General features: G+C 37.3%; 1 protein-coding gene and 1 long non-coding RNA gene across 3 annotated transcripts in view; one reads left to right on the top strand and one right to left on the bottom strand.

Annotated features, from left to right (window-relative positions):
* The window catches only part of MPP7 (MAGUK p55 scaffold protein 7), a 223,598-nt gene that overhangs the window by 28,683 nt on the left and 179,495 nt on the right, over nt 1-15,420 (bottom strand). The window contains 1 exon segment of the mRNA NM_001100347.1: nt 1,956-2,126. Coding sequence (NP_001093817.1) covers nt 1,956-2,126 — 171 coding nt within the window.
* Nucleotides 1-15,420, top strand: part of LOC104973767 (uncharacterized) — a 178,034-nt gene that overhangs the window by 89,870 nt on the left and 72,744 nt on the right. The window lies entirely within an intron of this gene.

Below are 15,420 nucleotides of genomic sequence, written 5' to 3'. Positions count from 1 at the left end.
AGGGGAAAGAGGTTGGGTCAAAAAAAAAAATCTTGGAAAAAAAAATGGCCAAAAATTTGATGAATGTCATAAATTTTCAGATTTGAGAAATCTGGGAAATCCAGACAGGTTAAATTCAAAAAATACATCAGTGCTAAAAATCAAAGATAAGGAAAAAACTTGAGAACAACTAATAATTACACATAGAGATAAAGCCAAAAAGTCAGCAATATATTAATATCAAAAAAGAAAAAAAATAATCACATTACCCAAAAGAAGGCAGGAAAGGGGAACAAAGAAAAATTTTGAAAAGTACAAGGGGCCAAAGAGAAAACAAATCATAAAATATCAATAGTAGGCTTAAATCCAACCATATCAATAGTTAAATGTAAATTTAATATGAACATATATGTGTGTGCTTAGTCACTCAATTGTGTCAGACTCTCTGCAACCTCATGGAATGTAGCCCGCCAGGCTCCTCTGTCCATGGGGATTCTCTAGACAAGAATTCTGGAGTGGGTTGCCATGCCCTCTTCCAGATGATCTTCCTAACCCAGGGATCAAACCCAGGTCTCCCACACTGCAGGTGGAGTCTTTACCGTCTAAGCCACCACAGAAGCCCTATATTAAACTTTAAACATATCAATAAAACACACTTATTATTAAATTGTATATCTAAAACAAGACCCAATACTATCCTGTCTGAAAGACACAGATGGGTTAAAGTAAAAGAAAGTGATGTACCAGGCAAACAATAAGCAAAAGAAAGCTTGAGTGGCTATGTTATATATCACATAAAGTGACTTCAGGATAATGAATATTACCAGGGGTAAAAAAAGAACATTACACAATAAAAGTGACTTCACTAAGAAAACATAATACTCCTAAATGTGTATCCACCCAGCAACAGAGCTTCTAAATCTATTAAGTAAAAGTGGACTAATGTAAAAAGAGAAATAGACACATCTACAGTTAGAGAATTTAACAGTCTTCTCCCAACAATTAACAGAACAAGTGGACAAATAATAAAAATACAGAAGACCTGAATAATAATATCAACCTACTTGACTTACATAATATGTATAAAACACTCTATTCAACAACAACGGAACACATTCTCTTTAAGTACACACAGAACTGTATTCTGGGCTAAAAAAAAAAAAGTAAATTCTGACAAACTTAAAAAAATAATTGAAATCATACAAAGCATATTCTCTGACTATAATGGAATTAAATAAGAAATCAATAGCCAAAAGATACCTGGATAATCCCTAAGTATCTGAAAATTAAATAACACATATGTAAATAACTCACTGATCAAAGAAGTCACAACAGAAATTAGAAAATATCCTGATCTTAATGATATGTTATAAAAACACAATAAATCAAAACTTGTAGGATGCAGTGCTTAGAGGCAAATTTAAATTTATGCCCAGTTAATACTTGAACATTTTTAAAGGGGTTTTTGCTCAGTGATCAAAAATTCAACTTGATAAAACTAGAAAAAGAAAAAGAAATCCAGAGAAGGCAGAGAAAGGGGCTTCCCAGGTGGCGCTAGTGGTAAAGAACCCACTTGCCAATGCAGGAGACACAAGACACGGGTTTGAATCCTGGATCAGAAAGATTCCCTAGAAGAAGGCATGGCAGCCCACTCCAGTATTCTTGCTTGGAGAATCCCATGGACAGAGGAGCCTGGTGGGCTACAGTCCAAACAGTCACAGAGTCGGACACGACTGAACTTAGTACGCACACACTGCTACAGAGAGAAGGCCCAGTAAAACGCCAGTCCCATGACACAGGTATCTTGAAAGTCTCAATGTCATAAGTAGAAAAAGACTACAAAGATTTCATTTTAGAGGCCAAACGGTGTTCAAGATGAGATTTATTTTTTCCACTTGAACACTTCCAGCATTGTGCCCTCTGAAGTTAAATTCTCACTGTCTTACTTCCTCAGCATCACACAAACCATCACTTACCAACCAAGACTACAAGTCTGTATTTCTCGTTCGTCTGCCGTCGATACGGTGTTACTTCCTCATATGTGGGCACGTCGGCTGTGTCATACTGGTCACTCCTCTTGCACTCGTACATGGATTTATTTGTTTTCTTATCTTTTCTACTAAGACGGAAACTTCTCCTAAAACCAGCTGCAAATACAAAAAAAAAAAAAAAACAAAAAACGTTTTAGCAGTTAGAACTAAAAAAAGACACCCCCTCTAAAAAAAAAATTTTTTTTAATCCCTCAAAGTTGGGCTGGATTTTATTTACCATAATAGCATTACCAGTGCACTGAGTAAAAAAAAGGGAAATAGATCTTTTATAAAGATAAAAGAATCATCTAACATTTAATTATAGCTATAATATTTTAAGTTTTATTTGCTTCCCAATCATAAAGAGTTCTTTTCAAAAATCAGGAAACAAAGAGGTCAGATATCATAAAGAACATTTTTTCACAGATTGATGAACACAATTGTAAGAAAAAGTTTAAAAAGCACTGCAGAAACCTTTTAAATATAAATGATGAATTCTCCCATTCATAAATACTAGAATCTTTTACACTGTGTTCTAAGCACAGCCTAACAACATCCTTGTGGCACAGATAGCATCTATTGTTAAACAGAAAGAAAACTAAAGTTAGGGAGCTGCTGCTAAGTCACTTCAGTCGTGTCCGACTCTGTGCGACCCCATAGACGGCAGCCCATCAGGCTCCCCGGTCCCTGGGATTCTCCAGGCAAGAACACTGGAGTGGGTTGCCATTTCCTTCTCCAATGCATGAAAGTGAAAAGTCAAAGTGAAGTCGCTCAGTCGTGCCCTACCCTTAGCGACCCCATGGACTGCAGCCTTCCAGGCTCCTCCGTCCATGAGGCCTCTGCTTGGATCAGGCAGACAGAACCAGACCATCATTGACAGCAAGTTACCTCACCGTTCTGAGACCCCAGTGGGTGGAGTAAATGACCAAGCCTCAGGTTCTTTTCTCCTATAGAAATTCTATGCTAATACTGAAGTGAACAGCCTTTCCCTTCTCTGGGGCATCTTCCTAACTCAGGGACCGAACCTGGGCCTCCTGCATTGCAGGCAGATTCCTTACTATCTGAGTCATTAGGGAAGCCCTTTATAATGTGAAGCTGACTGAAATTTGAAAATAAGTTTCTGAGCCACAGTTGTGTACTCTTATTAATACCGTGTCATATTTTACTAAAACACCTTTTCAAGTATTTAAGTAAGTTTCCTGTCTGCTTAAACAGCTCCCTCCAGCACACTGCTGTCATTTGAAATGTTGGCTTAGAAAAGCGAAGGCAAAAGTTCCTTGTCTCAGGCAAACCCTATTTCATTCTGCTTGTTCTTCACATAGTTATATCATTCTGGTTTAATGTCTTTTCTTGAAGAGTGGTATTTACCATACACATCATTCAAGGATTCTTGGCCTAACCAATACACTCAAAATCCAGACTTTAAAGGGAGGCAACAGTCTGCTTATTACAATATGATAAATATTCTATATCAGTTTCATAACATAAAACAAATGCAAGCATATTTTTAAATGTATAAAAACAGATTCTCTTTAAAAAGAATACTAATCAAATCTGGTAAGCAGGAAAAAAACTTTAATAAAGGTATTTTATAATAAAATGCAATAATGTGAATTTTAGAGAACACAAAGAAAAATAAATATTACTATTGGATTTAAAAATTAATTTTCAAAATAAAGGCAGTATTAAAAAAAAACAGTTAATGAATGTCCAGAGTTCTATCACTCACCTTATAGATCCACAGTTTAATAAAAATCAAAATATTAAGAATGGAGTGATAAATATGTTCTGATAATATGTTCCTGGAATCCACTAAGAGTCGGTCTGATCTTGAGATACTCGGATTATTTGAGAGAGAAGATTTACAAAGAATTTGAAACAAGGAAGACAGCTACTCTAATAATCTCTTATTAAAGACAAAAGGAAAAAGCAAACAGAATAAACGATGAAACATATCATCTTACAAAGAAAGGTGAGATCTCAGGGACAAAGAGGAAGTGTACTAACCTGGTCCTAGGATGAAGAAAAGATGGGTGAATTCTAAGAATCTTAGCTGCACAGAGACGTCAGACTTCTATGGTGAGGGTCTGAGGACAAACTGTAATTACGTTTTGTATTTTTTGGGGAAAGACTCATGAGACATCCTGTAGGATTAGCAAGGAGAACTAAAAATCCCTCAGTTATTCCTCATATGGAGGGAGGGGTTTCCTCAAGTCACTACAAACATCTGGCACAGAAATGGATTGAAGACATATATGCCTCATCCACAATGAATCCAAAAGTGAAAACCGGAAAAATTCCTGATCGACGAATCCCAGCTAAATCCTGAATTTCAGTGAAAATGCTTACCTAATGGAGTCTTTATGATTAACTCAAGTTTTCACCTTTGTCATAAACAATAATGAGATAGTGGGGGAAAGAGAAAAGGGAACCAGATTTCTAACGTGAGATCTCCATGGACATGCAGGATGAGGAGCTGGGGGTCACTTGGGGGTGTGAGCTGTACAGCACTTGGTACAGAAAAGGTACTTAATTAAAGTAAAAGGTAAATCTCTAGTGGCTCAGTGGTAAAGAATCTGCCTGCCAATGCAGGAGCCGTGGGTTCATTTCCTGGATCACAAAGATCCCTTGGAGAAGGAAATGGCAACCCACTCCAGTACTCTTGCTTAAGAAATCCCATGGACAGAGGAGCCTGGCAGGCTATATATATAGTCCCTGGGGTCGCAAAAGATTCAGACATGACCTGACAACTAAAACCACGACAACAGATTTTCTAAACAGGATTTTTAAAGGCAACCCTAAAATTCTACTATCGTTCCTGTTTCATTTCCTTAATGTAAATTTTGACAAAGAAAGCCAGACACATTTGGGATTTTCACAAAGATAACCATACGAAGCCGACAAAAGGGACACAGCACCGCGTTCATGAAGGTTCAGAGCCGGAGCAGCCCCGGAGAGGAGAGCGTCAGGTTGCTGAGACCCCGCCCAGCCAGCACATCAGGGACACTCCTGCACTGGCCCGCACACCACGACCGGCCCTGACCTCGCTCACGTGTTTTCCAGGTGGCCACGACCACGCATGCAGAATTCCCACAGGTTCCGAGGCCTGAGTGTCTTGGCCCAGCGCCTCATTTAGAAAACAAAAGGGGAAAAGTCAGCCAGGTCCACTGGGATCCCATGGGTGCAGGGGCTCCGCGCTGAGTGTTAAAGGCTCAGATCTGGGTCACTGGCTTCCTTACCAACTTGGGTGACTTGCCAATGTTTTTAAAACTTTCTGAAGCTTCATTTCTCAGCTTTAAAATGAGGATAATACTATCAACCTCTCACAGGATATTAAGGATTAAACAATTTATGTGAAGCATCTGCCCAGGACCTGGCATGTGGTAAACGGCTTACACAGTAGACAGAGATTAGCACCTGACTGGGTCACACCTAACCTGAAAGTGCCTCCAAGGCAGGAACACACTGCGTTCTCTGTTGTTCCCATAGCACACGTCTGTCTAGCAGGAACGGGAAAAGCAAATGAAGGGGCTTCATGTTTGAGTAACGTCATAAAAGACACAAAATATTAAATCCAGATTTAAATATGTTAACTATTAAAAGTAGCTTATTAAAGCAGTAAGGCATTTTTAAAGAGATAAAGATTCAGTGTATGTTACCTACCTTTTTATTTTTTTTTTAGGTACTCTTTCTAGGGATGTGCTATCTCTGTTATTACAGTTACATTTAGAGAGCATCTCTCTTTTCTGTCCTTACTTACGGTCCCTCACTCCCTCAACACACACACATATATATGTCACATATTTACACCACACAATAGATAGATACACTCATGTACCCATGCATATGGATACACACATACATACATACACACACATATATGTCGTTTTGCCGTTTATGTCACTCATTCGTGTCTCTTTGCGACCCCCACCTATGGACTGTAGCCCGCCAGGCTCCTCTGCCCATGAAATTCTCCAGACAAGAATACTGGAGTGAGCTGCCATTTCCTCCTCCAGGGGATCTTTCCAATCCAGGGATCGAACCCACATCTCCTGTGTGTCCCACATTGTAGGCAGATTCTTTCCCCACTGAGCCATCGGGAAACACACACACACACACACATCTATGAATATACAAAATTAGAGTCAGGAAACGAGAAATCCCCAACCCAGAACAACTAATAAAACAGCCAGAACAGAGGATATAACAAAAGGCATGAAATCCAGAGTTGTTACTTGTTTCTCAGATAAAAACAAAGCCAAACCAGGTAGCACAGAAGCCTGCCACTCAAGGCAGCATAGAGACTGTCATTTTCAAATTTCAGTGACACAGTGTGGGCACGTCAGCACAGCTTGGTTAAGTCTAAGCTTAAAGGAGAGTGAGGTCGACATCAGGAAAAGGGGTTAATCATTTCTGGCCTTTGGGTCTTAGGTGGTTCTCTTATTAAAAGGAAGCTCAAGAATGTGTACTTAAATTGAAAGCAAGCAGAAGGTTCTTTCCAGTAAATGGGAATAAATCACCTAGAACGTATTTCATTCTAGTTCGTTTTTGGTGCACAAGTCTTAGCAAGAGCTGGCTCTTAGACACCAGGAGCGGCAGAGCAGCACTAACAAGGAATTTGGAGTAAGGGAACGGTTTCATGCAAAATATATTTTTCCTTATATTTCACATTTTTGTAATTTATAATTGGCTCAACATTTTTATGGACAAGCTTTTTCCATGGCTCTTACCCACAGCTGCTAGAGATTTGTGTTTTTTTTTTTTCAAGAGAACAGCACGTCAGCTTTATTACAATAGGAAAGTGGCTTCACAGAGAAACCGCAGGTGCGGGTCAGCCCTTCATCACTCGGAGACACTTCTTATCTAATATTTTCCAGCAGGAATAATTTACGATAACTCGCTAACTTCCTTAGTTGCGTGGTTCTGCTTAAAGTAAATTTTATTTTTTTATTATAAAAGATGACACAAGTTGCAATAAACATTCCTGTACATTCCTGTTACTCTGTGTCACTGATGACTTCATTAGGGCAAATTGCAAGAAGCTTGATGGATCTTGTCCAAATGCTTCTCAGATGGGTTAATAAGAACATACATCTCCACTGGCAGCAAGAACAACTGCGTGTTTTACCATTTTCTCATCAAAGGACTTCTAATCATTTAAAAATCTTTAGTGATCTTACAAGTGAAAAACTGTATACCGTTTCATTTTAACTGTTAAGTTGAACCTGTTTTTCACATTTGCAACTCATTTGCATTTATTTCTTCTGTGAATTGTTAATACTTGTTGATTGTTTTGGGGGGAGTCTACATAAACAGCATACACATACATGTATCTTTTAAGGTCATAACCCTTGGCCTTATTTATTGCAAAGATGTTAAGATTTTCAGTTTTCCTTTTCAAAGAAATTTTAAAGGTTTATTTATTTGAATCTGTGAATTTCTTTCCTTTGTAATTTCTTTCACTATTTTTATGACTTTCCTACCCCTAATCTGATAAACACCCAAATTTTCTTAAATTAAAAAAATAGGTTACATAGCTTTACACTTAATTTTTTAAATCCATCTGGAATTACTCAGGTATGATTATGAGATCAAGTTTGTGAGATGAGGCTGTAACTTTATAGTTTTCTCAATAATTAGCCAATGGCCCCAGAAATCCTTACTGAACAACCCTTTACCAACTTTATGTTAATACACACTTTGTACTGAAACACCAGATAGTGAGTTATGATGTTTGGACAAAAAAAAAAAAAGGTGATTCTTGGTCTGAGTTTAGATCATTCCCTTATTGTTAATTTCAATATCAAAACAGCGGAAGCGGTGGTGGTGGTGGTAGTGGGTATTTGTTGAGAACTTACAAATGACAGACACCGTCTGAAGCACTTACATGGATGCGTTCATTTAATTCTAACAACAAATGGAGCAGGCATAACAATCTAACAGGTTTAAGTAACTCTTCCTTTAGTGTCATAAAGAGAAAACAATCCTTGGTTCAAATATTAAATCTTGAAAGTCCAGAATAAAGCTTGAAATGTTATTCTACACACACAGATGTTTAAGAGAAAAACTGGTAAGCTTTCAGTGACTTTTGTTGTTTTACTAAACTTTTAATTTTGTACGTGAGTATGCCTATTAACAATGTTGTGATAGTTTCCGGTGGACAGCAGAGGGACTCAACCACACATATACTTGTATCCATTCTCCCCCAAACTCCCCTCCATCCAGACTGCCACATAACATTGAGCAGAGTTACCTGTGCTACACAGTAGGACCGTCAGTGGTTTTATGAAATAACTTACTAGGAAAAGTTTATCAAAGAGAAGCAGCAGTTTAATTCAGGGAGTAAAAATCATAAGCTCTTTTTCTGTTAGAAGATATTTTTCAAATATAATTGAATATGTATATTTGATATTCCTCTGTATTTAAGATGATGTGTAAAATAGAAAAATATATGCAACAGCGTCATTGCCCTCAAAGTATTCCTGATCTACTAGGGGAATAGAGATTATTCCAAATACTTGTAATTTAAGTGTTTTCACAACACAGGCTCAGGACAGAAACTAAAATTTTTTAGCAAGTACTTCTAATCTGATTTGACTTGACATTTCTCTTAAGAAGAAAAAAAAGAAATTAAACTCAGGCAGTTGTTATTTGGTTATTTTCAAAACTACTTCACTATATTTGATATAATAGTATTGATATAACACCACAGATATAACTATTCAGCAAAAAGGGTATTAAATTTAATGCTTACATATGTAAATTAAGAATCATTTGGTATTAAAATTAACTTCAAATAATTATAGATAAGTATTATATCTATGGGAGAAGGCAATGGCACCCCACTCCAGTACTGTTGCCCGGAAAATCCCATGGATGGAGGAGCCTGGTAGGCTGCAGTCTATGGGGTCGCTAAGAGTCAGACACGACTGAGCGACTTCACTTTCACTTTCCACTTTCATGCATTGGAGAAGGAAATGGCAACCCACCCCAGTGTTCTTGCCTGGAGAATCCCAGGGATGGAGAAGCCTGGTAGGCTGCAGTCCATGGGGTCGCACAGAGTTGGACATGACTGAAGCGACGCAGCAACAGCAACAACAACAAAAATTATATCTAACCATCCTATAATTTTGGGCTTCCCTGTGGCTCAGCTGGTAAAGTATCCACCCACAATGCAGGAGACCTGGGTTCAATTCCTGGGTTGGGAAGATCCCTGGAGAAGAGAAAGGCTACCCACTCCAGTATTCTGGCCTGGAGAATTCCATGGACTGTATAGTCCATGGGGTCACAAAGAGCTGGACACGACTGAGCAACTTTCACATCCTATAATTTCAAATGTTAGTGATATTTTTAATAGTAAAAAACACCTTGAAGCATTCAAAATATATACAAGTATGGGAATGATTAACTATGAAACACCTTTTCAAAGAAAGGGGGCTTAAGACACTGCTGTATTTAAAATATATAACCAACAAGGACCTACTGTATAGCACAGGAAATGCTGCTCAATATTCTATAATAACCTAAGTGGGGAAAGAAAAGGAATAGATACATGTATATATATATAACTGGATCATTTTGCTATACACCTGAAACTAATACAACACTGTTAATCAACTATACTTCAATGTAAAATAAAAATTTAAAAAGAACTATACAACACCATTAAGAAATGTATTTGCGATACCAATAAATGGAGAAAACTGGACATATACAATAGTCATAATTATACTGAGTTTTACTAATATAAAAACTGGTTTGAATACAGAAAAAAACTATAAAAGCAGACAATATACTAGGGGGAGAGGGCTGTAGGCAACTATTTTGTCCTATTTTTAAAAGACTTTCCATAATGTTACATAATTTTACAATTTAAAAAAATACACAAAAACACCAAACAAATGAAATCCAGGATTGGTAGACGTATCTGTGAGGTTACATCAATATATAACAGAAAATACATTTTGCCTGTGTCTCAGAGGCAGGTTCCACTTTCCTGTATTTTGAAAATAGATCAAATTTGTATATTCTTAAAGGTTAGGAATACCCAATAGGTTAAAACACTTAAATACTTAAAAAGCAATGAAAGCAAAAACAATGGCAAAAAAATTTTAGTGAGAATATAGTATAAAAACTAAAGATCAAAGATCAAGGAAGATAAAGAGAGAACCAGTGGACTCACCTAAGAAGTGAAGAGAGTAAAAGAAAAGCAACCTGGGTGTTGGAAATTTAGAACTACACTAATAAAACTGAATGTGATTTTTTAAAATCACAATTTGTTATCAGTTTCTTTGGCTCCCATAAATAGTTTCAGTGAAGATTTTTACAATGTAAATATCATTTTAATGATCATATTTTCATAAAATTTTGACATTTATGATGACATTAAAAAAAAATACATGATCATTTTATGGGCAGTATCTGCATTAACAAAAAAGGCCTTCCCCTCCTACAGAGTCATGGTAACTCACCACCAATACTAACAGCCTCAAATCACATGTATGAACGAGAGTGTGACCTGCCTCTCTGTTAACCATAAGAAAATACATACTAGTATGTGACCATTTGGACTTTTCAAATGGTACAGGTTCCATCTTTGGTGATATTTCTGTAACCAGTCTGGTAATAACATTAGAAACTATGCATCCTCAATGTTTCTAAGAAAATAAGCTTTTAATATGTTAAATGTTACAGATGCCTGCAGATTGGGACAGAGTTTCAGTGAAACTTGCTTGAATTAATAACAAAGCAATATCAGTCATAAGCATCTGAAAAATTAAGAGATTTATAGAAGTTCCTAATTTTTTGAAAAAATACATTTATTTTATGCAAACACAGTGAAGAAAAGGGCTTAGTTTCTTAAAATAAAAATAAGCATTTTAATTCTCTCCTCTCTCCTTAAATATACTAAAATGTGCTACTTTTAAAAATCAGGAGAACTGCCAAAAATACTGTATGAAAGTTATTTTCTTAAAACAATGAATTAATTTGACCAAATATTTAATGAGTTCAGTAGGTACCTTAATTACAAGGAAGAGAAAATATTGCGATGAATGAATTTTTTAAGACTTTTAAAAAACTCATGTACACATTAAAAAAACTAAGTGGCTGGAAGTGATTATATAATGATAGGCTTCTGACAACAAAATGTTGAAAATTTCCATTAAAATAAACATTTTGAATATAATGCCAATCTTGTTATGATGATATAAATCATAATAGACATGTAAAAACTATGTAGTAACACGATCCTATGACAAAGTTATTGTTGAAGTGATGCTCCCAGAGTATGCCAGCCATAAAATTATCCCAAAGACAAAGAAAGATAATTAAGAACATCTTAAAACAACAAACAAGTAAAACTCTTGGGAAGAAGTTTAAACTGAAAAGCAATGCCAGCACAAAACTGTAAAAGTTACAGAGATCTGGAGATGGAGAGACTGAATTAGTCACCTTCTACATCCACCTTATAAAACAGTATCAGGGAGGGGGGGAAAAAAAAAGAGAAACATGAATGTCATCATGGATTATATTAACTCACCATACAGTGCTAATTTTGTATATAAAGGAGGAAAAGGCTTTTGAACAGGGAAAATTCACTTCTGAAATGTTACAAGTACAAAGTTGCTCTGAGTATAAAAGAAATGTTCAAATGCCATAAATACCCTTGAATTTTTTAGCTCATCTCCAGCTAAAAGTAAAAACAGAAACTCAAAGTATCTAACGAAATCATGGAAGCTAATATAAAATATCAACCTGCAATTTCCAAGAAAAAAAAAATCACCTGGGTCTTAAAAAGTTTTCCTGATACCACCGACAATTTTTTTTAGTATAGCACAGCATTACCATTTAAGAAAAAGAAAAAACATATGAGAATTTAATCTTCTTCCAGCCAGCTAATAAAGAAATGAGTCTTACTCTTTCAAAATTATAAAAAAATACAGTATGCACACATAAAAATGAATATAAAAATATAATTCTGAAAAGGGGAAAATTGGATTTGAAATTTTAATGTTATTTTTTTAAGTTGAGTCTATGCAACCTAAAATTCTCCAAGCAGGAATGGTTTCTGTCAGAGAGAATATTTCCAAGTAGTATTCCAGACATGTTGAGATTATGCAGAGTTCGTTCTTAACCTGTACCGCGTTTGAAAGAATACTTCTAAATGTTCTCTTTGTATAAATTTTATTTTTTGGAAAAATATTAAAGCAGTATATTTTGACACAGCTGTACTTACCTACATAACATTCTTTAATAAAGTGACTGAATATTGGAACAAATGGAATCTCATGCTAGATTTATACAATAGGCAATGTATCTAGAGGCTCACTGGTGCTTAAACATGGGACAAATAAGAAGCAGGGTTAGGAAGAAATACAGAATTAGAGATGGGTAAATAGTTTTAAAAGAAATAACAGCAAATGAATGGATTTGTTTTTACTGAACTTTATGGTAAACACTTTCGTTAAATAGAAAGAACAGTCTTAACTTACAGAAGTCCCAAAACTGATCTTGTTTTAAAAGAATGCATGAAGTGCTCCAGCAGGAGCAGAAGTGGAGAAAAACTGATGATTTTTCAGGAGATCATTTGCAAGAAATTGTGTTGGAAGACACATGCGTGATAAGCAGTGCTTTGTGAATTGTTTATAACACAATTTCTATAATGAATTAAACAGAGCGAAAACATTCTGTAATTCTTACCAGTTAAAGAAAAGGCCAGTTACTCTTCATAAGAACTACTTTGTATTGTAGTAGGAAAAGGGAGACAGAATCTTTAAAGCTTGCATTTCTACCACTGAGAAGCAATCACCCTTCGGAAGTCAGCATATGCACATGCACACACACACACACCAAAGACACACTAACTCTCACACCACCCATCACAACTAAAGGAAGTTGTTTAGAGTTTATAGGAGGAAGTGAGTTATTAATTACGTGTGTGTCTATGTGTATATACTTTAAGTATTTATATATACACACACACTTTCAAAGGTGTAATTTTCTACAATTCATATTTATAGCATACTATCAATTTAACCTCAGTTTATTAATTTTATGCAAACAACGCACAACTTACACTGCCTAGTCAGTAAGCTTTTTTCCTTCCCTCCACTAGTAAGCAAACGTCTTTTATTGATAAATACAGTGACCTTTAAGAAACCCAGCGTTACACATCAATAAGAATCCCACGACCCAGTGTACCTTCGCATCAGTGGTGGCTCACTGAATACGGTTTCAAGATATAATTCTTACACAAAGAGACATTCAGTGCTTGGAGTATTACAGTGCTACTGCTTTCAAGAGTCAACTTAGATCAATCTGACATGGAATGTATTTTCAAAAATGTAATCAGTCATCAGGCAAATGGCTACTTATACTGTTTTGTGCTTGACTTTATGCACATCAGAGAAAGTGAAAATGTATTCACTAAATGATTATCGGCCTCACTTAGATCAATAGCGACCCTGGGCATTTCCACTTGGGGTCCAAGAATATTCTGTCTGCAGGGTAATCATTCCCGCTGTCCTTCTGCATCTGTGGACTCAGGAAATAACAGTGTGGAGGCAGATAAGGAGTGAGGGGAAGAAATTCTTCTATGTAAGTAGTCCTTGGAAATGACCTCATGAGAAGGCAGACTTTCTAGGAGCTCCCTTGGCCATATTCCAGAGGGGTCCTACAGCTGGAGAAGGTGTCCGGTGCTGAGGATGGATACAGACCCATCCTGTGCAAAGGCTGTTCTTTAGAACCAGGCGTGTCTGAGAAAGCAGCGGTAGTGGCTGAGCTCTGGAGTCACCAGAGTACTGTATGACTTGTAGTAATCGCCTGAAATGTCACAGATCCATTCCACGTTGTTGACTTGTATGGTTTAAATTACTTCTTTTAGTGAGAGAAACATTTGATGTGCAAGACGTATCAAATCTCCAAAGGGTAAATTTTCCCTCACCACAGTAATTACCATAGATATATTTAACGTACAGTAAGAGACTGGAGAATGTGACACTTAATCTTATGTGTCAACTTGGCTGGGTCACAGTGCCCAGATAATCAAACATTATTCTGGATGCCTCTGGTAAAGGTGTTTCTTGGATAAAGGCTAACATTTAGATCAGTAGGCTTGGAATAAAGCAGGTTACTTTTTCTTTTTTTCCTTCTATTTTTTTTATTGGAGTATAATTGCTTTACAATGTTGTGTTAGTTTCTGCTATATAACAATGTAAATCAGCTATAAGTTTACATATATATCCCCTCCCACCATTCCCCATCTAGGTCTTTACAGAGCACCGAGCTGAGCTCCCTGTACTATATGCAGCAGCTTCCCACTCCTATCTACTTCACATGTAGTAATATATATATGTCAATGCTACTCTCTCAATTCATCTCACCCTCTCAAAGCAGATTACTTTCTATAATGTGGGTGGGCCTTATACAATCAGTTGAAGATCTTAATGGAAAAGAGACTAACCTCTCCCTGAGCAAGGATTTCCAGCAGCAGACAGCCTTTGGCTCAAATTGCAACTCTTCCCTGGTCTCCACTCTGCTACCTAGCCTGTAGATTTTGACTTATTAAGCCTCCACAGTCACATGATCCAATTCTTTAAAATCTCTGTGTGTATGTATATGTATGAGTGAGTGATAGTCACTCAGTCATGTCTGACTCTGAGACGCCATGGACTGTAGCCTACCTGTCCTCTGTCCATGGGATTCTCTCCAGGCAAGAATACTGGAGTGGGTTGCCATTCCCTTCTCCAGGGGATCTTCCCAATCCAGGGATCAAACCTAGGTCTCCTGCATTGCAAGCAGATTCTTTACTGACTGAGCCACCAGGGCCACCTCTACTAATGACATTTTGGTTCCAGCTACAGCCACTTCTTATCTGGATGACACACAACTGCCCACCTCTGCCCTGGCTCTCTTACAGCCCGTTCTCAGCAAATCAGCTAGAGTGACCCTGAAGCTCACAGCCAGGCACGTCACTCTGCTCCAAACCTGTCTGACTTCCCATCCCACACAATAAGAGCCAAAGGGGTCAGCTCAGTGCCCCTCACACCAGCATCCTGTTATCTCACCAGCCTCAAAGCCTGCCGCTCTTCCCTTTTTTCATTCTGCTCGGGTCACACTGGTCTCCCTGCTCCACAGATGCCCCGGGGCCTATCTCAGGGCCTTTGCACACGACTGCCCCATTATTCCTTTTCCACAAGGCCCCTGAGGGGTGTTCTCCACCATGGCCTCAGGGAGGCCTTCAGTAACCACCCTGGGGAAAACTGAAGCTGCGTGTCCTTACCTCTCCCAGTGGCCGTTCCAGCTTCACTTTTCTTCATGGCATGTCTCACCACTGAATGTATTATGTAATTTATTTAGTGCAATTTATTTAGTTATGTCTTCACCCCAGTCCCTTACTCTATGAAAGGGG

This window comes from Bos taurus, chromosome 13 (genome assembly GCF_002263795.3).
Source record: "Bos taurus isolate L1 Dominette 01449 registration number 42190680 breed Hereford chromosome 13, ARS-UCD2.0, whole genome shotgun sequence".
NCBI classification, from domain to species: Eukaryota; Metazoa; Chordata; class Mammalia; order Artiodactyla; family Bovidae; genus Bos; species Bos taurus.
The sequence above is the reverse complement of the archived record's forward strand: the minus strand, read 5'-3'. Positions and strand labels throughout refer to the sequence as shown.